The following is a 21,988-nucleotide window of genomic DNA, read 5'->3' as shown; positions in this document are numbered from 1 at the left end:
CATACGGGAAAAGAAATGAGTAAAGAAAGAAATATTTTACATGACGCGAACCATTGCGTTTCGTGGTGTCATGAGCCTAAAATAGACGGACTTTCACGAAAGTGGGTAGGTAGAAGAAGAGGAGAGGATATAATAAGACAGAGTGGTTGAATTACATGTATTTTCTAAAAAAAAGCTTACAACTGTACGACGTGTGTCGTATATTTATTTATCTCTATTCCTTAAATATAACGAATATTTTACAAATCGTTTGTACGGGGCTATTGTATTCTGGGACGGACGAAAGAGTATAAGAGGGACGATTGATTTCCATGGGTCACGAAGGTAGCTGGTATATTCGAAGTTCGGGGAGCTCTTGTATCTTTTCGATGTCCGGTAAAGTTGATATGCCTCGATCCTGATCACAAACGAAATAGAAACTCGGTATAATATTTTTTTAACTTTCTCACTTATTCACGAAAGAAATAGCTCTATTTTTGGAATATAATCGGATTTAGATAGTGTCCTTAAAGAATAGCGATAGAAGTTGAAAAATAATACGAGACTGTTTGAGAAGCAAGTGTGAAGTTCAAGACGCAAGAATAATTATATGACGTTAATATTTTCGAACTTTCTAACAATTGATAAATAAAATAGTTCGTTTTATTTACCGAGTATAACTGAGTTCGGCAAAGTTTTCCAAGAATAGTGAGAGAAGTCGGAGAACAATACAAAATAGTTCAAGAAGCAAGAGTAAAATTCAAGGAACAAGAGTGGTGAAATTCAAGCACAGTACTATTTGTGATTACAAAATTTTTTAAGCTTTTCGATTCGTGATAATTTTGCTCCATTTTTCTAATATAATTGAATTTCGTGAAGTTCTAAAAGAATTGCGAAAGAATCTAAAGAGTAATACAAAACGATTCTAGAAGCAAAAGTCAAATTTGAGACATAAGACTAATATTGAAGCACTATGTTATTAGTATTCATAAAATTTTTAAACTTTCACTAAGTACAAGAGTCAGAAGTAAGACTCAGACACTGTATCTTTCATCTTCTTTGGCTATTGATAAAAAAAGAATAGTTTCATTTTTTCCTTGAATATGGTTAAATTTAAAGATTGAAGAAAAATGCAATTCAAGAAACAAGAGTAAAATTCAAGAATTAAATAATTCCTTACGTTATATTCTTTCCATTTCTCGTAATTCTGCCTCATATATCCCACCATCTCTGGCATGTCGATAAATGCTGAAAATAAAACAGAGTTACGCGCTGCACAAATACAAAAATACGTCTGAGCAAAAACGTAGATGCATCACTGACCATCCCACGCCTCGACCATGTCGTTGATAATAAAATCGACGAAACCGATTTGCGCTTTTGGTATCGAACACGTTGCTCTATCGAACATTGGCATCAGTACCGGCAGTTGCATCCTTTTTTCTTCGTCAGTCTGCAATAAATAATAAAATCAAATTGAAGAACTCGAACATGTGCCCTTGGAATCATTTTATGGATAACTATTTTTTTAATATTTAAAATCAGGAACACCTGTAAGCGAGGAAGAATTAAGCAAAAAAAAAAAAAAAATAATAATAATAATAAAAATAAAAAAAGAAAAAAACACGAAACATTGTTTTGAAGTTCAAGAAGTATAATTATATATACATACATACATAATTATAAAGAGGATATATTATAATTTAGGGAGTTAGTTTAATTTTGTCTTTGCACTTTTACATGCCAATATTATTCTGATTTCAAAAAATAGAAAGACATATTATTTTATAGAAAGATATTTTCGGAGTAATTCTTGAATAGAATTGAAAGGAAAATCACGGGTATGTATATCGCCTCTTATATTTTTCTTGAATTTAAGACATTTGTTAACAACAGAAACATTTAGTGATTAAGATAAAAATGACAAGAAGAATGTTACAAGATTAATAAAAAAAAAACTCTGAATTCCAACGATGTAAATAAATCATTCGTGTTTTATCAAAGTAATAGTACCTGATTAAAATACTCTTCTGCGATACGTCTGGCCCATTCGACGCAGCACTTCAATGGTCGAGTCGGATTCGATACGTCCGCGCATTTGATCATCATTCTTTTAACCAATACTACATTCTCTGGTTGTAACACAACTGACATATCCACGGTGTCCGAGTAATCCTGCAGTCAGATTTTAGGGAGATTAATAGGACTGCTAATAAGAACCCATAGTATTTAAATATCGAGTAGAAATGACTTTGTAACAGATTTATAAAAAATAAACCGACTGGCAATTGACTGAGTTTGAAGTTCAATCAAGGAAGGATAAAAGCCAGAAAGAGATATAAATAGGCACATTACGTCTAATTGTGGGCTGTCCATCATCCTTGCACTGCAAACGTTCATGAACTTAGCCAGATGTTCGAAATGTTTCGTCATCTCGGTGGCTAGGATCATGTCTATCACTGTTTGACGAAGTTGTTTATAGGTGTCCCTTTCCAAGTTCTACAAAATTATATACTCGATCGTAACAAAATATCTCGATTTTCAGGACTAAACAAAAATTTATAAACTCGACCGTCTTTTGAAACTCACTTTGAAAATATTCACATTGTCATCCGACAGTGATAATTTAAAGGTTAGTGCTGCATGATGTGATTCAAGGACGGATAGATCGTTGTAGAGAATCGCTAGTTTGTTGTCAGAGTTGCAAAGAAATTGACTGAAATCGATTAGAGTATTGAACGAATATTCGAGACATATAGCTTTAAAACATTACTTAGATTAGTTGATTAGTCGAAGTAGAGCTTAATTTACCTAGATCTACCCGGATGATCGACGTCGTGAGCAGCAGCTGCAACCAGAGTCGCGACCTCGTCCAAAGGTTCCAAGATCTGTTGCAGCCTTTCAGACTGCATGAATCTAGCAGTAGCTTGTAACACATCTGCAGCGTGCGTCGAATTATGATAACTATTTCGACTCTGATAATTCATCTCGATTACGGTTAACCAGTTCTGTACGACCTTTTCTTCACAACCGAGTCTGGCAGGCACGCGGTACAGATTCATGATGGTCGTCCCCAAAAAGAGTAGTGGCCTGCAACCAGATAGATTAATTGATAGACGTTTAATATTTAATTAATTCTATACTTAGTAATATTATAAGAAAATGTACAGGTATATCAACTAAAACAAATTTCTTTAGAACCAAGTACCTTTTTTCGGTTAATATTTCTAGTTTGAATATATCGAAATTCCATTCCAAACATCTTTCCAAAATTTCCGCGATCTCCTGAGGCCCTCTGAAACCTTTGATTTGCATACGCGAAGCAGTAGTCGTAGTGAAACCCTTTGTCGTCGAAACTCGCGTCGATTCAACCGATGATCTTCTCGATTCCCACGCTTTCCTCGGTGACTGTGTCGATTAATATTAAAAAGAAAAATCAGTCGTTAAGAAATCAGTCGCAAAATAGATGATACGTAAAAAGAATATTTTATAATTTGAATATTACGGCGAGCAAGGCCCCGACGAGATCGGTTGTTACTGGATCGGTATCTTCCCTTAGGGATGGCACATACAGTTCGGTAGTTTTGAGAATATCAATGGCCTAGGTAATTAATTAATATGTATTACGTTAAATATAAATATTTCAGGTTCCATTATATTATTTTATTATAAGTATCTCAAATACTTTGAGTATAATTTTTATTATAAGTATCTGAAATACTACAAAATTTATAAGGAAGAAGGAAAGAGAAATAGTACCTTTTCGATTTGTGCTGTTGTATCAGGGGTCGTAGATTCGGTGATCGCGTTAGAAAGAAGGCTGATCACTTTTGTAATGGGTGCATCTAATTGCAAACTGTGTAACTTGTGTGCACTGGACCGCCTGCGGCCTGCAATTCAATTAAAATCCTTATCGTTTCGTGGAAAATACAAAAATACTAATCAGTCGGTCAGTTGCGAACGTACGAAAAAATTCTACGTGCAGTGTTTTTAATTTTATGATGGTCATGTATCGATATTCCAGAGACTGAAATACAAATAGTTTGATTGACTGGAATGTATCTTGAAAACATGTGGTCAGAACTTTTATTCTTCCTTTTTCTCGAATTTCAACCTATTTCCAAGTTGTATATGATTGATTGAAATATTTATCTCTTTTGAAAACAAGATGAAAGAATCGAATTTCAAATTATTTTTAAACCTTGTATAATTGTGATCGAGACTTACTTAGAAGATCTAAAATTAGCTGTTTAGTGATTTTAATTAAATGATTCCAACGACGAAATGTCTTTTTTCTAAGTCGAGACAAAAGACGAAAGTACTAGATTAGTTCCAAGTTTCATACGAAACGTTAAAAAGCCACGAATTCTAAATAATAAGTTGAAAGTGAAAATATTACCCTCGCTAGACTTCATATCAGACGTCCTTCTTTGAGACACAATCATGTTTCCTCTCGAGTACACGGACTGTGACGGAGTCGGGCTGAGCGAGCCAATATTTTCTGACAAGTACGTCGTATCGTATATATAAATATAATGAGTCGGTTTTCTGAAAGAAAATAGAAAACCATGCATAGAACGGACGAGTAAAAGAAAGATAGAAAATAATGTATTCTACGGCAAAATGGATAAATTCCGAATTGACTTACTTCAAGCTAATACTGAAAGGTATCACCCTGCAACTGATTGTGATCATTTGATTGTTCTTTCGTTTACAATTCATGTTCCCTTCGAATTCCCGGCCTTTGCTTATGTGTTGTTCCATTAGAACAAAATTATCGTAGACCACTATATCCGCAATGCTTCTCCCCAAGATTTCGCTGGTCTTATAGCCTAGTAACTTCTCGCTAATTTTATTAACAAACTGTAATCAAAAAAGTACATGATCTATGGTCGCTAACGCCGAATACGTAATAAACGAGATACAATTAAAAAGATTTAGATATCGATAATTTTTTTAATAATTTTATGAACCATTCAAAATCTTGAAAGATATATTCATGTTTCTAAATTAATATAATAATACATAGAGTAATAAAAAAAATTAAGGTACGATGGTCGTGATGAATATTTAAAATGTCAAAGATGTGGGTGTTTCATTAATTATACACGAATGAAACAATTAAGAACTCGTATTACCTGTACAATATGTTTATCGTTCGTCACGTGTACCATGTCGCGGCATCTGTCAAGAGCTACATACAGCGCGTTGGCAGCCGCCAGTTGTGTCCTTGGTAATAGTGCACTAGCATAAATTCCTACTAGTTCGTTTATTAAGAGTCTCTCGTGGGAACACTCCATTAGAGCCTGAAACGAGTGCCCGAATACTATGCGTCCATAATCTTATTTAAAACAGTTAAGAAAAAGGAGAAAGACTTCATCAAGGTTAAAATCAGAGTCTTCCAAAATTACTCTAGAAACTCACTCTGCTGAATCCTGTCTCCAGTAAATCCAGCGTCACTATTTTATCTTTCTCGCCGTGCATAAGGAACCTATTATAATCCCAGCACGAAAGGAAAATCAGAATTATCATTTGAAGCAAAAGAAGATCAGAGAATTGTATAATCAGGAAGATTCAAATAAGTATAAATCAGCTTACGATTTCTTTACAAGTGCTATAATAATGGAATTATGATAAGCGGGACTAGACCTAATCGCCCTGAAATAGATTGTATTTATTAGAACATAAAATCGTACGCTCGAGGAATTTGGTTGATTTTTTAAAAATAATTCACCGTACCTACAAATCGTATCGGCCTCTGCAGCGCGTTGCCCCCGATGATCGATGATCACTAGCTCGTGACCTCGATTTTGAAAGAATTCGACCGCTTTTTCCGCGTCTTTCGCCACCGACACGCTCCATCCCAATCGCCTCGAAGTGGTGGCGAGAACGTCCATTTGTTGGTCATCTTTGGGGAAGACCAGTAATATCTGACACGTTCGAAGAATTTATTTCATAGTGAATTATAATTCCAAAGAATTTGTACGATTTACGAGTGACTCGTAGAAATATTTCAACACTTGTCTATCGTAAAAATCTTTTATGAATATTAATATTAATATATGCATATATAATATGTGGTATAAAACATTTCAAAATTTTATTATCACTGTAGCGAGACTCGGCTACGATGATTATATTGGTCAAATTTAAAACTAATCTAAGAAAGTAACACGAGTAGCATCACCACTTGTCCCTACTTTTCAGTTTATCTGATTAATAAATGAGACATTTTCACGTACTTCGTAGCTTCTAATAGATATGCATATTTCCAGTCTTATTTCAAATTTCAGTGATACAACCATTATCTTTTCCCATTACCGCGCTAATGCAGTTCCAAATAGGTTTATACAACACGCGTAACATATTCATAGAAACTTTTTATTAGTATTGAAATATCTTTGTGAGCACACTGTATATGACTAATACTATTAGTCAGGACACGTAAACAGGCTTATCTATCGCTGGATACATTTAATTGCAACGATAGGAAAAGAGGCTTGACTTACTTTTATGAGACTAGGGACACTGTTCGTTAACGGATGAGCTTCGATATTTTGCGGTCCTTTCTGAAATAAGACAATAAATAATGAACTTTGTAACATCAGCGATTAATTCAGAAATCTTAGAAGTCAGTCATAGATTAAATTTCTTTTCTTTTTTTTTTTTTAACATCAATACAATTGGCCAGGCTCGTTCAATTGTACACGTACTACTAGCACGGACTCGCTAAAGTAAGGATCCGTTGGGAGATCTCGGATAACCTTAGCTCGTCTTCGTGTACGCGGTGATCCTTTTAATGTTTTACTTTCTTCATGTTGACGTTCCGAGCTTCGCATTCGTATTCGACTACGTATTGCTTGATTTTAGATGGTGTGGAATCGTGGTGTAACCTATACATGTTAGGAATCGCGGCAAAGAAATAAACAAGTCTGAAGTTAACATGTATAAGAGCGAGAGGATGAAGCTGGTCATTCAATTTGGAGAAATAAATTTCTCGATAACTCTTTCGATTAGTTGACAATTTTTTATTTCATATTAACTCAAATTATTAGAAAGCTATCTAAATTCAGAGACACTGAACATCTTTTTTCATTATTTCTTTTATATTTTTTCCTTCCTTCAAATCTCTTTCGACCTAGATTCTTCGATTATGGGACAAAAGTACCTCTCCTTGTCGAGCTTTTATTCTGAGCGCGCGAAACGTCCCAAGTACGAGGTACAGTTTGATCAATCGATACTGAAGTGATCTCGAATCTCCTTCAGAATTGTTTGAAAATGTATCTTGAACACGGAGCATGCGCGCGCAATGATGATAAACGAAGAAACACTCTGGAGAGGAAGTCCCATTTCAGTGTCTAAAAGTTATTATAAATTGAAATTACATAGAAGGATCAGTTACATATATTCAAGCTATACATATTGTGTACATTCTGTTAGTTGTAATAAAAATTCTTCCTGATTGATTGGATTATTTTCTGTCGCCAAAATATGTACGGAACAAAAGCACGAAAGAGAATTCAAAATCGATTGGAATTCAGAATATTTTATAAGATAATAATGGATTACAAATTCTAGGATACATGAAGATTGGACAGTGTTTTATGATTACCAATTCTTGGTAATCACCAAAAGCCATTTTCTGTAAAACAAAATATTTAGTCAGAAAGTGTATAAACCGTAATAAAAGTTCTTCCTGTTTGATACATCGTTTATTTCAACGAAGAAGCACGCGAAAAGAAGATAACTCGAAATCTTTTTATCATTGAATATTTTTTCAGGAGGATTACGTTATATCAAAAGATAATTCTTTGGAATTAACGAAACGATATTTTATAAATGGTTAAATTTATTAAGATTGACGAAGGGTAAAATATATTTTAAAAATTGATATCCATAAATAGATATTGAAAAGTCAGCAGAAAACTGAATAAGTATTATACGAAAGAAGCTTCAATTACGTTTCACAGAGGTTTTCTGGTACCTGTGTCGGCGACACAAGCGACGGAGGTATTTCGTTTACGTGTATTATGTCTCTGTTCGTGTCCCATTTCTTTCGAAAGGGATCGCACAGTACGCGGGTGATCCAACTGTACCATGTAGATGTCCCATGGATATTCGCGTCCTCGGTCGAACCGCAGACGTAGATCTGTATCTGCGTCGACCGCCTCTTATTTATTTCTAAATCGATCATTAGTACGAACGTAATAGAAAATCGTTAATTGACACAAACGATGCACCCGATCTATTCCATCAATATACACTTGACAAGTAATAATTACGCATAATTAATCTCCCATACGAATTAGGTCGTGCGAGTCACAATTGTTAGTTCACGAATAGAAAATTGAGTTTAATTAATCGATTGTTCCAGTTGTTTACATTATTCGTTAATTACATATTCACTCTGTAGTGGAAAGAAAAGTTATTGTTCAACGAGGTTTATAGCTTACAGCGTTGTTGAAATACGCATTCACGGAAAAACATGCATCGCGATACTGAATCGAAAATATCGTGGTTCATCGAGATTATCCTTTCCACTCTCTATCAGGAGCAAAAGCTCGACATTATCTGCGATAAAGAAGCTCTTCCAAGAGTGTCTTTGTACGATTATCGATAGTGGATTGAATAAACAGTTGATAAAAGGAGCTACACAACACAGTTGATCGATTGGAAATAAATGATATCTTCGATTTTTATGAAGCTATTGAAAAACTCATAGACTCAATGACATTGTAATTTTCTTAATATAGCTTGATAAGATTACTCATATATAGTAAAAGCAATTTTTCAGCCATTTAAAAAGATGAGATTAAACATGACTAGCTTTCCAACTTATTAAAATATCTATTGATGAATAATTTTAGAAACGAAAACGAACGCAAGACATAATTCGAGGTACAGGCAGAATGATTTTAATTCAAACAGTTCCTATGGAATGGCGTGCTTCCAAAGGGTAAAAAATAGTCTCCACTGAAAAACAGATTTCTTTACAGTAGTTTATTATAAACTTTCCAGACAGAAACATTAAAAACATCTCTTCGTTGCGAACGTGCTCACTAAACCATCTGATAATTGAATGTTTCATTAGCGCTTACGCTTACCATTAAATCAAATTAAAACGAAACAAACAGTCCGGACTCGCAGAAAAGAATCTATTTTAAAAAAGAAACCTACCGTCACGAAAATAATCTCATTGTCAGCCAATACTTTATAATAAATTTCAAAGACTTTAAAATCAATACTAAAACACGAACAAAATTACGCGAACTCAGAACAAACAATCTATTTAAAAAAAGATCTATTGTTACAAAAATAATATCAGTTAACAGTTTGTATCACATTCAGACGACCTTAAAATCACTTTATTAGCAACTTATTACGTACTAATTTAATTCGAAATAGGAAAGAAAAGACTAGTTAAATATCGGAATAATTAAAAAAAAAAATCCTCGATAACGTTAATTATCTACGTCTTAGAGCGAGCAAACAAGAGCGAATGAACTTCCTAAAATTTTTCGACGAAAAATTGTGCAAGATAGCAGTTCCGGTATAACCACTCGTTCAGCTTTTTCAGCTGCGCCATTGGTGTCTATAGACTGTCTATAGACAGTAGCTTATACCCTGTCTATAGTCAGTCTGTCTGACCAAGCAGCGGGAGAAGCTCGAGCCTAGTGGCGCACATCGTGTTTTTACTAAGAGAAAGAAAAAGACGCGATGTAGGATTGAAATAGATTGTCGTTAAATAATTCGTTCGGACGAGAATCAGAGCTCGACAGACTGATTAAATATTCAGGGTGGTTAGGTCGTATCATAATGATTTTTCGTCGCCGCCCCTTTTGAAACTTCCATGAAAACAGTTGACGTAACATTAATGAGACCGCACGGTACGCTGAGAACTTGCCACATGTTTGAAACGAAACAGTTTTAAATTACTTTTTTTCAGAGAGGGTTAATTACCGATGTGCGAGCGAAAGCTTCGTGAGAAAAAAAAACTGATACCGTGCGTTTCTAAATCGATTATTCTGCTTTTTCCCCTGCTCCCTTCTTGCCTTGTCACGATAAACTTTCTTCTATTTTCTATTTCCGGAGATCGAATGAATAAAACTTTGAAGTTTTGGAGGAAATTTTGGAGAAATAATTTTTGTTCCTGATCGTGGAGGATTGTGCAGTTTGATGTCGATAAATGATGAAGGATGTTACTTCGCGTGAAAAGAAAGCATCGTTAGAGAAACTCTCCATGAACCTAAGGCCCCACTATAAACCGAGTCTCATTAGCTTGCAGGAACCTTGAATCCTGCAAGTATTTTCGGTTTATAGCTGGTACTTAAAAAAGTCCTTAGATCTATTGAACGTTCTTAAAGATTACGGGGAAAGCTGGTAGTTATAACGAGAAAAACTGGTAATTATATGATAGGCATTTATAGAATAGAAAGAAAATGGAAATATCAGCTTTCTTCGTTCAAATGGGACGCCCATACCGAGCTTTCCTCCGTAATCACATCAGAACGAACATCAGAGTTTCTATGGGTCCGACGGAGAGTTTCTATGGTTCCGACGGAAAGTTCATACAGTTCATACGGCTCTCAGAGTTCCTACGGCTCTCACGATGCCTAGAGACCCCATAGCTCTCACAGTGCCTGCGTTTCCTACGGCTCTTACGGCTTGCTCCTATTGCTCCTATTGCTCCTATTGCTCCTATTGCTTCTATTGCTACTACTGCTACTACTGCTTCTACTTCTTCTTGATCTTGAGATTTCATGTGTTTTTTCTTGAATGTCATATCAGTAGTTCATTATAAAATTTTTTTATGAATTGAAAATTGTCAGTTGAAAGAGCAAAGTAGATACTGTAATGTATTAAATGATCATGGATTTAAAATAACATGATACGATGTTTGAGAGCTTAGAATGTCTTCCCATGAATGTATCACTAGTTATTATAATGTAAAAACTTGAAAAAGTAATAAGAATAGTTAAAAACAGTAATCTAAGAATTGTCAGTAAAAAAGGGAAAGCAAAATTTAAGTTCACTCAACGAAAAATTTAATGACTACCAAAGATTTTAAGTAGAATAGCATTTTATGATAGTTGATCGATTACTTTGCAATTGTAATATATAAAAAACAATTTAATGGCCACAGAACACTAATTTAACAACCTAGCGCGAGAAAAATATAACCAATTGTAGCCTGTTTTTTTTTTTTTTTTATAGAAATCAACAAAATTTTTATTACGTTGTGTTATAATAAATAAAAAATACAGTTTAAAGGGATATATCGTGATCGAAATACGGAGAAGAGAAAAGGTGGGCGCAGGTGAAAGGGCACAGTCCAAGAATATCGATCGATAGTGGCATCGTGAGATATATTTAAAGTAGGTTAAAGTACAAAAACAGAGAGCTGAAAGGAACGTGATATAAAATAAAACGACTAAAGCATGAACTATACTTAGTCCACGACGTAGTAGAAAATAATTAAAAACATGCAATGCAAAATATAACTAATGGCTACAATGAAAGCAACTACACTGGAATTTAACAGGTCATTACTTTAATAAATTGTTGACCAATGATAAATATACTTGTCTCCAGTACAATTGATTCTAACGTTAGTAAATTATGTCTTCGTTACGAAAACATATATGATACGAAAAAGTATGTTTCTATTATTAATATTTAATAAAAAAAAAACATTTTCCTACGCATCAAAAAATATTGGAAGCAGAAAAATTGACCGTTTGCCGACATTATATTTTGCAAAAGTAATTATAACAATTATAATAGAGCATCGCGCGAAAGATAGTAATAAGCAGCAATTAGATTCGATTGCCTTTCGTTTATTATGAAAAATTCAAAGTGGAACATTGCTTGTACGCCGTTATCTTAGATTGGAGCCACTACACGTAAATCTAGATTATTAATACGGCGAAATGCTTTATACGTCATCTATCGTCAAAGCGTTGCGCCGATCTCGCTATTCGATAAGTACATTTAGTTTCTGTATCAATAATATTTTTCCATTTTTTAAATTAACAAGCCAACAAACGTTGGAAAATAGTCTTAAACGCTTTCCATTTGGCAAAAGAATTATCTAATATTGAGTGTATGTAGACGTCCAAGACGTAATAACGATAACAGAAATTTACTTACTAACGCTGAGCAATCTGCATTTTCGTCGTCATCAACAGCGATGTCTTCGAACGACGATCTTCTTCTTAAAACATCGTACTCTGTTTTCCCTAAAAACCAAATACATTATTATGTATAAGTTAAACTTTAGTTGCACGACATATTATCTCAAAATAAAAGAAAAAGAATTTAAAGTGCATCCAAAAAAAAAAATTAAATATCAGGTACTATTTAAACATTAGTATGTTTATATGTGCTGCAGCAACGAGACTTTCTTGAATTGATTCATTAATCGAGTAGTTAGTTGATATCTTGACAATAACAAGAATTGTTTAACAATCAGATTATCAACGAGTTTCCACGACAAAATCTGTGGGTCAATAGATCAATAGTTAAACGACAATAATTAATTGACAATTCAATGGACTGTTTTCAACTATCTTGTTGTTATGACAGATTGCACAATTAATCGATCGTACTCCTTTTATCTTTAATATGAAATCAATTCATTGCAATGATCTCTCAAATGCCATTATACTATAAAATGCGTTTCAAATTTCTTCACAAATTCTTTATGCGTTTCTATGAATATTTTATAATAGAAGATATTACAAGGTGAATTGCATTTGATTTTTTTTTTTTATGAAATATTTATATCTTTATAGTGCACAGCGTATAATCGATATATTGTATAACTGAATAAAAAATTTGTATGGCACTTAACTGCTATAAATATTCCGTCAAATTGGATAATTAAAGTTGACAAATTCGTGGGAGCAATTCTATAATATAAAAATGAGCAAATGGAAGGAGGGTGTGTGTGAACGAGGTCGAACATATACCTTATCTTCACCTTTTATGGCAGGATCATTCAGCATTTATCGTTCGATCCGAATGGATCAGAGTTTAAAGATAATTGATCGAAAGTAGGGCGCCTTAATTGGACAACGTGAGCAAGAGTTAGTAGGGACAAAACAAACGCCATCAGTTTAAACTAAAATCGACAAAGTATACCGTATATTGATGTATATTGTATAGGTATACATATTTTCTTGATTAGTAATGAGCATTTTTATAGCTACTGATTAAATTGATCCCCGATTCGTGTCCTTTCTTATGGTGCTCAGACTAACGTAAATTCCATTCTTTCGTAGAATTACAATTCCTTTTGTAGAATTTTATTATATTTAAGTACGAAAGTGTAAAATTTGACTATCTATAAAGAAACAAATATTGCGATTTCTTGGCTTGTCCTTTATGTTCTATGATAACGGTACAACTATTGCTGATTGCATTTTTTTGAATTGCAAAGTGTGAATGTGTGGAGTGGCATAATATTTTATCGGACAATAAAGCTCTCTTTTTATTAAAAAAATTAAGAAGTATCGATACGAGAAAGAATACCTCGAACAAAGAAATAAATTTTCTAGCTTATTGACTCGTCCTTAAGTTTTACAAAAATGTTAAAATTGCTATTAATCGCAGTTTGTTGGAATTGAAGAATATCAATATGTAGAGTCTTACGATATTCATCGAAGCGAAGAGTTTTCTTTCTATCGATGAAACTAAAGAAAGTTGATATAGGAGAGAATATTTTAATCAGAGAAACAGATATCGTGTTACTTCTTGACCTGTGCTTAATAATTGCGTAATTTGTTGCTAGTTGTTGCTAGTAAGAAAAATTACACGACTTTTTTCAATATAAAAGTGAAACTACTGATATGATTACGTACCATTGCTAAGTAATATGTCATCCAGAATATTTAGTCCTTCGTTTGGAAAGAAAGAGTCATTCGAAGGAGATGCCATATATGAATTTATAAATAAAATAATCACAGTGTCGTCTGGCTGTTTATTAAAATGTATACAAAAATCTAAGTTGATGCTCGGTACATATTTGAAAAGTCGGCAATAACATCAAACTTTATGCAGATCGTGAAATGATCAATTTTTCGATTACGAAGATCAGTGTCAAAATAAAAATACAAAATTCTATTATATAACGAGTTCAGTTACATCGTATTTTTATAGATATTTAAATCGTCTGTTTTTCAATTCACCACAGTCACCAAGGTAATTAAAGAAGTTTATCAAATCAGCTTCGAAAATAGGAAAAACCGAAATCAAAAGATTTGGGAATAAGTGCACTCCGCCAAATTCCTTGCGACCTCCGATATCTTCCAATCCTTTGAATTACACTGTCCATGTCCACCTACTATTACTCACGATACACTTCGATAGAAAAGAAGAAATGATTCCTTGAAAGTTTCAAGATGAAAATCACAGTTAAGAAATTTCAAGAAATCCAGGGGAAGAAATCGGCGCGCGTATAGCGAACGATGCGTTGTAAGCGGCTCAAAGACAACGACTGGTCGACGGAACCAAAATGTGCAGGTTAAAATTCTACGCGTGAGTGAGTGGCCTCAGAAACGAGATAGGGTCGTTGGAGAAACTCGTGGTACAATAGCCGTGTATACTCGTTAAACACGAACACGCTCAAAGGAACACGACCGGCCGAATAAAATTTCGCAATTAGAGACGCTCGTTAATTGTTTTCTTTTTCTTGCAAAAGTGCTTCGAGCAATGACTGTAATTGAATAAACTGTAATATTATTGTTTCGTATAGAGGTTTTTGTAACTAAAAAACCATCGCTTTAACGAGACAAAGTTGCCACGGATATATTGATACCAATAATATTTGTATTTGGCTGTTACGTTGAAGATATCTGCTTGGTATTTTTGTGCCTGCTGTTTTATTTTTGATAAACAACTGCAATTGGTTAGAGAGTTTAGTGTATTGTACGATTGAAATGAAATATCGAGGAAATTGATTTCTTTCTGATAAGTGTAACCTGCAGTTTGTAAAATGGCGCTTGTAGAATAATTGAGATCAATGAAAGCTATGTTTAAGCAAATGTTTATCGTCAAAGGTGCTCGCTAAGTGGATTGCTATTGTGTAGAAATAAAGATGATGTTTATTCGTTTGAAGTCGGTAAATTGTAGATATTCTAGAAGAGAGTCTGATAGAGTTTGAATGAAGTTACTAAAATTTTACGGATGCATTAGATAATTTTTCCTTGGATACATTGAATAATGTCTACGAGATTGTTCAATGAAAATTGACGCTTGAAGATGTCAGTATTGGAAACGATGTCGATTAAACAGTTGAAGATGGCAGTACAGATTTCAAGTAAATTTCAATTAAGGGTATTAGTAAAAATGTCAATTAGAAAGTTAAGGAGAAAGTATTCCGAAAATAGTTCAGATTAAATCTAACACGGAAGAAAAACGTTGGACATTTCTCTTCGAATATCTTACGCAATGGTCACGAGATTGGTCACAATGAAGCTTACGTTTAAATGAAAACTGAGGTAAGACGTTTCGATTAAACAAATAAGAAGAAGGTATTTTTCAGACATAGTCCAGACTAAATCTAGTACGAAACGAGATATTCCTAGCCACAGATATCTGTCCAATCTAGTAAGTTATCATCTAATTTCTCTCTTGGATTAAACGTACACACTGTGGCCAAATATAATCTCAGATGCTTCGATTGAAATACGCTAGACTGTTATAAAAATTCGCATATTTCAAAAGAATACAGGAAGATAGAGTGCCGAGTAAAACAAACGAAAAGCTTCAAAAGTGCATCGTTACTTCAGTTTTCAGATTGAAAGAGTAAAATGTTTTTTAATTAATATCTTTTCCTGCTACATTTCTCTGCCACTTTCAAGCAATTTGAATCCAAATGATGCTAAGTAAAATACAAGGCAAACTTCAAAAATACACCTCTATTTTGGCTTTCAGACTAAAGGAGTAAAATATTACCAAGTTGATACTTTTTTTCTGCATGATTCCTCTGCCACTTTGCCCAATGATAATTTCCTATATTTGAATCACATTTACACCAAAAACGTAACTGGATACTGTCTTACTCTAAATTAATATCTTGAAGATTATTAAATTTACGATCTCAAATTAAGATTCTCTTACCGATCGATCTTTTAGAAAGACAAAAGTTGCGTTTACGTTCGAATGAGTTGAGAAGCTTTATTCCTTTCTGTTTTTCTTTTCTTTCTTTTTGTTAGCGAGTTTCAATGACAAGAGCAAAACAATGAATAACACATAGCTAATTTGCTTGCACGCTCCCAAAGGTCCGAATGGAATTGCCATCCGGTATTATCTGTGTCTGATTTGCATTCGTAACCATCGACCCAAATATGTGTGGCTCCTTATCACAGAATCAATATAGCGTTTCGACATTGTACCTTTGTGGCTTGTATGATAGAGCTTCTTGCTTACAAACAACCAAAGTAACGCGTTCTGCTTCGGGGATATTCAAATGGATGGATTTTAATGAGAAGGTGGATGACAAGCGAGAAAAGAATATTTAATATGATATCGATATTTTTGATCAATTCGTCATGAGTATACAAATTGGAAAGGATATACAAAATTGCATGGTACCTAAATATTTAAAGAATTCAGATAAATATATTGCAACGAATAAAAAATAGCGTAGAAGGAGAAATATATTCGTGGCACGTGTTTTAGAGCTTATTTTCAAGACGGAAAATTGTAAGTTGTTAGTAAAAAATGGGAAGCAAAATTTATATTCATTCAATAGGAATAAATTTAAATGGCAGTGGGAACTGTATGTAGTATTTATTTGATGATGCTCGAAGAATTTCACCCCCTCCATTCGACTATTAATAACGTTAAAAACAACGAGAGACAGTGAATTGTTTCAAAGATTCTAAAATTAGAACTAATCCAAGCAAGAAGTATTAACAAGTGTTAACAAGTACTACGGTACTAAATCTTTATAAGTTATCCTCTGCTATAAGAATTTTCAAATAACATTTGCTCAAAACCTATCTCTCTATTAGAACACCGAGAAAGATCAAACTAAATCTAAAAGAAAGCTCAATCTATAAGCATCTCTTTCGACAATGTTGTATCAAAGTCTAAATTAATTCATTTTGCATCCTCTTAGAAACACTCGATCTAACCATGATCGAGCTACGATCCAGCCCATCACCATATAGCATAGAAATTATAATTTCTAAATAAAAATGATATACGATATTAAAATTACAATTTTTGGATAAGATCGATACACGCTATTACAATTACGATTGCTAAATAAAAATGTGACATTAAAAATTATAATTCCTTATAAAATTGTCGTCGTTGAATTAGAATTACGTTTCTCGATAAAAATTAATACTCGACATTTGAGTTAGGATTCTTGAATAAAATTCATCCACAACGTTAGAATTAGAATTTCTGAATGAAATTGATACACTGATGAAATTGATATTGAACTTACGATTCCCGAATAAAATTTGTTACGTGACGCTAGAATTATAATACCCGAATAAGATTGACTCACGACTCGTTCCATCAAAATTCACCAGGGATGTAGTTAGCTTTCCGAAACCTCGCGGCTCTAATTAATTCATGTCTCGAACATTGCCTCCAGTCGAGGATACAGCGTATGGCCACATCGTAGAGAGACTAGGTCAAGGAGAATCACTCGTGATACTCTCTCGTGCCGCTCCTTTGCGAAACGCAATACTCCTCAGCTGATTGCAATATTTATTTTCGTTCGTCGAACGTACGCGAGCCGACATCGAAGAGGTTGCTTTCCCGGCGTGTGCCATCCGGAATTATCAGATCTGATCAGTGATTTAACGATCGATAATAAATTCGAGTAATTCATGCGATGATAGCTTCTCTTCCTTTTCCTTTTTCTTTCAAACATGTTGTCGAAGAGTTGTACGATCAGATAAAAAAACGATATAAAATACGAGATACGAGATAAAATATGAATTATGTGAGAAATAAAATAATGGAGGATTTGATTATATGAATGTAACTCGCAGTAATCATACGTATCGTGTAATCCGCTTGGGATTATTTTACGATAGATCGTTGTGCGTTAAGCAGTTCAATTTCTCTTAATATTGAGAGAATGATTGGGCTAATCTATCTGGCAGAACGTTAAGATTAATTCTAGACTTTGAAATCTTTTCTTCGAATTTAGAATTTTGATTTTGAGAATATGGCTACTTTTAGGTTTACTGAAAAGAGTAATTTGAATTGAAATTCGATTTAAATTTGAAGATATGTAGGAACGGTCTTTTCTCGGATGGATATTTAACTTGATTTTGAGAATTGAAGATATGTAGGAACGGTCTTTTCTCGGATGGATATTTAATTTGATTTTGAGAATTGAAGATATGTAGGAACGGTCTTTTCTCGGATGGATATTTAACTTGATTTTGAGAATTGAAGATATGTAGGAACGGTCTTTTCTCGGATGGATATTTAATTTGATTTTGAGAATTGAAGATATGTAGGAACGGTCTTTTCTCGGATGGATATTTAATTTGATTTTGAGAATTGAAGATATGTAGGAACGGTCTTTTCTCGGATGGATATTTAATTTGATTTTGAGAATTGAAGATATGTAGGAACGGTCTTTTCTCGGATGGATATTTAATTTGATTTTGAGAATTGAAGATATGTAGGAACGGTCTTTTCTCGGATGGATATTTAATTTGATTTTGAGAATTGAAGATATGTAGGAACGGTCTTTTCTCGGATGGATATTTAATTTGATTTTGAGAATTGAAGATATGTAGGAACGGTCTTTTCTCGGATGGATATTTAATTTGATTTTGAGAATTGAAGATATGTAGGAACGGTCTTTTCTCGGATGGATATTTAACTTGATTTTGAGAATTGAAGATATGTAGGAACGGTCTTTTCTCGGATGGATATTTAACTTGATCTTGATAATATATAATAGTTACTTCTAAGCTGTTACTTCTAAGCAAAAAATAGATTATTATTTAGAAAGTAGGAAAAACTGATATAATGTCTTGATTAACTAAAATGGCAGTGGAAGTACTATATTACTATAAAGGTATCGCTAATTCGATTCCTATGTTAGTTAAAATATAATTAATTTTAGGATTAATGAAAGAATAAGACAATAAAGTAGTTGAAAATCTAGCACATAGACCATAAATATAGAAAAGAGGTAACAGAATTTTTTGATCATTTAAAAAAGCAATGCAAGCATTACTATTGAAATATTTAGTTTTTTGATTTTTAATCAAGAGTAGAAAATGAATAAATGGAAGGATTATAAGTTAAAAAGATAATTCAAAATAGATAAAAAATTTTATTATTTACAAAGACTGTAGAAACATTAATTCGATTTTGAATAACAATTAAGAAAAGATTATTAGTGAGTAATTGAACAGTTACGACGAAACGGTTGTAAATTAATTTGCCTCGAGTATTAATAGTCTATAAAAAATATGTATAAAAGGACATAGAAGAATAAAAAACAAAAGAATAATAAGAAATAAATAACATATCTGATGATTAAAAAGGTCAAATATTCGGAATTTTACAGCGTGATGGATAATTAAAATTCCATGAAGGGTAAAGAGAGAAATTACCGAGTAAAGATCCTTGGTTGACCATATCCGAGTGCTTTCTCTTTTCCGCCTCGCCTGTATCCTCTATACATTCCAACATACTAGTCTTGCAACCCATCCTCGAAGCAATTTCTCACCTCGTGCACAATTCTTTGTTCCTCTTTGACATATCGTTCACAGTTCATTGACTGGATTCTAGAAAATAAAAAAGAAACATAGTTTCTGTTATAAATCCTGTTATAATAAGTTAGATAAGCAGAGTACTTTTTCCAATATTTGTCGAAGGAAGGATCTACTAAGATATACGTATATAAAGGGAAGTTATCAAATTAAATTACCTAAGAAATAAAATCGCCAAGAATTAATAAAATTATCCAAATCAATTATCCAAATTAAATTCGCCAAGAAATCAAATTTTCCAGAATTACAAAAATTATTCAAGCAAATATCCACAGTAAATTCTCGAAGAACTGGAACTTTCATAATTTATTAAAATTCACAAACCAATTATCCGGATCGAATTCTCTAACATATGAAACTGCTAAAAAATCATGAAAAATTGTCAAATCAATTATTCAAATTAAGTTATATTTACAGAGATAACGTTCCATTCACATACAAAGATAACACGAAATTTCTTTACAAATATTTATGATACATGAATATTTACGATAGGGAAAAGATTCGCGACAAGAAACGTGACTACTCGTGACACGCATAATTAATTCGAAAACGAGAATTCGGCATGTTCGAGAAATGCAAACAGGTTGAACGTTCCTCCTCAATGCCGTGGAACAAGTTCGAGAACGATGTGCATACATATGTACGTATGCTGGTAGTACAGGAAGTATCGAGTGAGAAAGAGACTGGATCAGAATGAGTAGGCAATTCTGAATATTCATGAGGTATTTACAACACTATTGAACATAAAACAGCATGTTTGTAAATTGACCGAAAACAATTGAAACTTACCATGAAAAACGTGTACAAGGTGAATTTGGTTTTCATGATTCTTGAAGAGTGCATGATAATAGAAAGGATGAAGTTCTTGCATGGTTTGAGCACTTGAAAGTGTTTAACACTGATTGACACTAAATTACACGAGACATGTTTCTTACTGCACAAATTATTCCTTTGGTTTCAAATTTTTCATTGAAAACTGCAATTACACGAATTTCCTTTATGGTGGTGAGATCCTTTATGATGACATTGTACGATGAAGAAAAATTAGGCTTTTCGAAAGGAATTACCAGGCGTGAAGATTCATAGATTTTAAGAAATTACTATAGATATTTTCGTATAACTCATTATGGAATTAACATATAACGTTGTAGATTATTTGAAAGAGATATTGCTAAGATGAAGTTATTCGAAAGATTAAGAAATCGATTATTTCTTCAGAGTAAAATTATGTGATACGTAGGAAAATAAGTTCTATCGCTTAAGAAAATTAGCTAGTAACACGGATAAATTAGATTAAAGATGAGAATAAGCTAACAAAATTACTGAGATATTATAAGTAGAATACTTTAGTAATATTATTCATATGAAATCAAGAGTCAGCAACATAACTTAATCACTTTAAAGAATTTAAACATTGTACCGTTTTCCAAAAATCAAAAATTATCCTAATATGAAATAAAAGATTAGTATAAGCCGCATAGTAAGATTAACGTAAATCATTTAATATAGATCATAGAAAAAGATAATGTTTCGATGAAGTATCAATGTTTTATAAATCTTTTACTCGATATACACGGTTGAACAAAATTTGGAAGCAAGTTGGAATTCTCAAACGAGCACAAGCTACTCACGACAAATGCATTATAACAATATTATAACATTCTTTGCAAAATTACAAATTTGTTTGTATCGAATCGATATTATACGCAAACACGATTCCCTGCACAAACAGATATTCCACGTTCATCAATGTTCCAACACCTAATTTTACTGAAAACACCAATTTAACTGCAAAAACTTAGAATACTCACTAGCACGAGAACGCCGAAACAGAAACTCAAAATTACCATCAGCCAGCTTTATTCGTAGCCCAACTAACAAACTGAAAGAGTCATTTTGTCTGACACTGAACCGGACGACACGAAAGCCAGCTTGAGAATCACAGACACGCGCTTTCAATCGCTGACATTCTTCTCTTTATCTTATCACACAAGCCTGTAGTCTACAGGCTGTGGAGATCACCAATTCCAAAAATTCCTACATCCAAAACTCGCTCAAACAACAAATTCACGTCACAAACTCCAGCCGATTTCGGTTTATTTCACGATCGTAATTTCTTCGACCATCCTAAACAACGTTTGATCGACGTAACCGCGAGGATTACATCGCGTTACTAAACACGTAAACACGTCATCTGTGCACGAGAAAATTTACGTTTTGCTTGCTTGAGAGTCGGAGAG

The 21,988-nt window shown here is 33.3% G+C and overlaps 1 protein-coding gene across 5 annotated transcripts; it reads right to left on the bottom strand.

Moving 5' to 3' along the window:
• Nucleotides 1-143: 143 nt before the first annotated feature.
• LOC100631058 (small heat shock protein) lies at nt 144-21,693 on the bottom strand. Of its 5 annotated transcripts, XM_012320211.3 has the most exons (19): nt 19,587-19,724; nt 12,130-12,218; nt 6,489-6,548; nt 5,719-5,909; nt 5,578-5,637; nt 5,404-5,470; nt 5,118-5,285; nt 4,628-4,842; nt 4,379-4,527; nt 3,739-3,869; nt 3,485-3,580; nt 3,188-3,387; nt 2,791-3,069; nt 2,569-2,695; nt 2,335-2,478; nt 1,993-2,154; nt 1,303-1,432; nt 1,160-1,227; nt 144-397 (listed from the first exon to the last, which is right to left on the bottom strand). In XM_012320211.3, exons 1-19 carry the CDS (start codon nt 19,681-19,683, stop codon nt 317-319), a joined length of 2,514 nt encoding a protein of 837 aa, XP_012175601.1. In that variant the 5' UTR covers nt 19,684-19,724; the 3' UTR covers nt 144-316. The 5 variants fall into 5 exon arrangements, with proteins under 5 accessions (XP_012175601.1, XP_048267128.1, XP_048267124.1 ...); XM_048411171.1 differs by adding an exon at nt 21,560-21,693 and having other exon boundaries at nt 144-1,227; nt 5,578-5,909; nt 19,587-19,760; XM_048411167.1 differs by adding an exon at nt 20,538-20,675 and having other exon boundaries at nt 144-1,227; nt 5,578-5,909; nt 19,587-19,760.
• Between the last annotated feature and the right edge of the window lie 295 nt (nt 21,694-21,988).

The sequence above is a fragment of the Bombus terrestris genome, chromosome 2, assembly GCF_910591885.1.
Source record: "Bombus terrestris chromosome 2, iyBomTerr1.2, whole genome shotgun sequence".
NCBI classification, from domain to species: domain Eukaryota; kingdom Metazoa; phylum Arthropoda; class Insecta; order Hymenoptera; family Apidae; genus Bombus; species Bombus terrestris.
Note: the sequence above shows the minus strand (reverse complement) of the source record. Positions and strands in the feature narration are given on the sequence as shown.

Excerpts from the sequence above, each read along its gene's own strand:
- LOC100631058 (XM_048411171.1), bottom strand. The coding sequence starts at position 19,683 with ATGGGTTGCAAGACTAGTATGTTGGAATGTATAGAGGATACAGGCGAG. Across the intron at positions 4,843-5,117 it reads ACGATAAACATATTGTACAG|TTTGTTAATAAAATTAGCGA; the intron begins GTAATACGAGTT and ends TTTTGATTACAG. Across the intron at positions 1,433-1,992 it reads CAGAAGAGTATTTTAATCAG|ACTGACGAAGAAAAAAGGAT; the intron begins GTACTATTACTT and ends TATTTATTGCAG.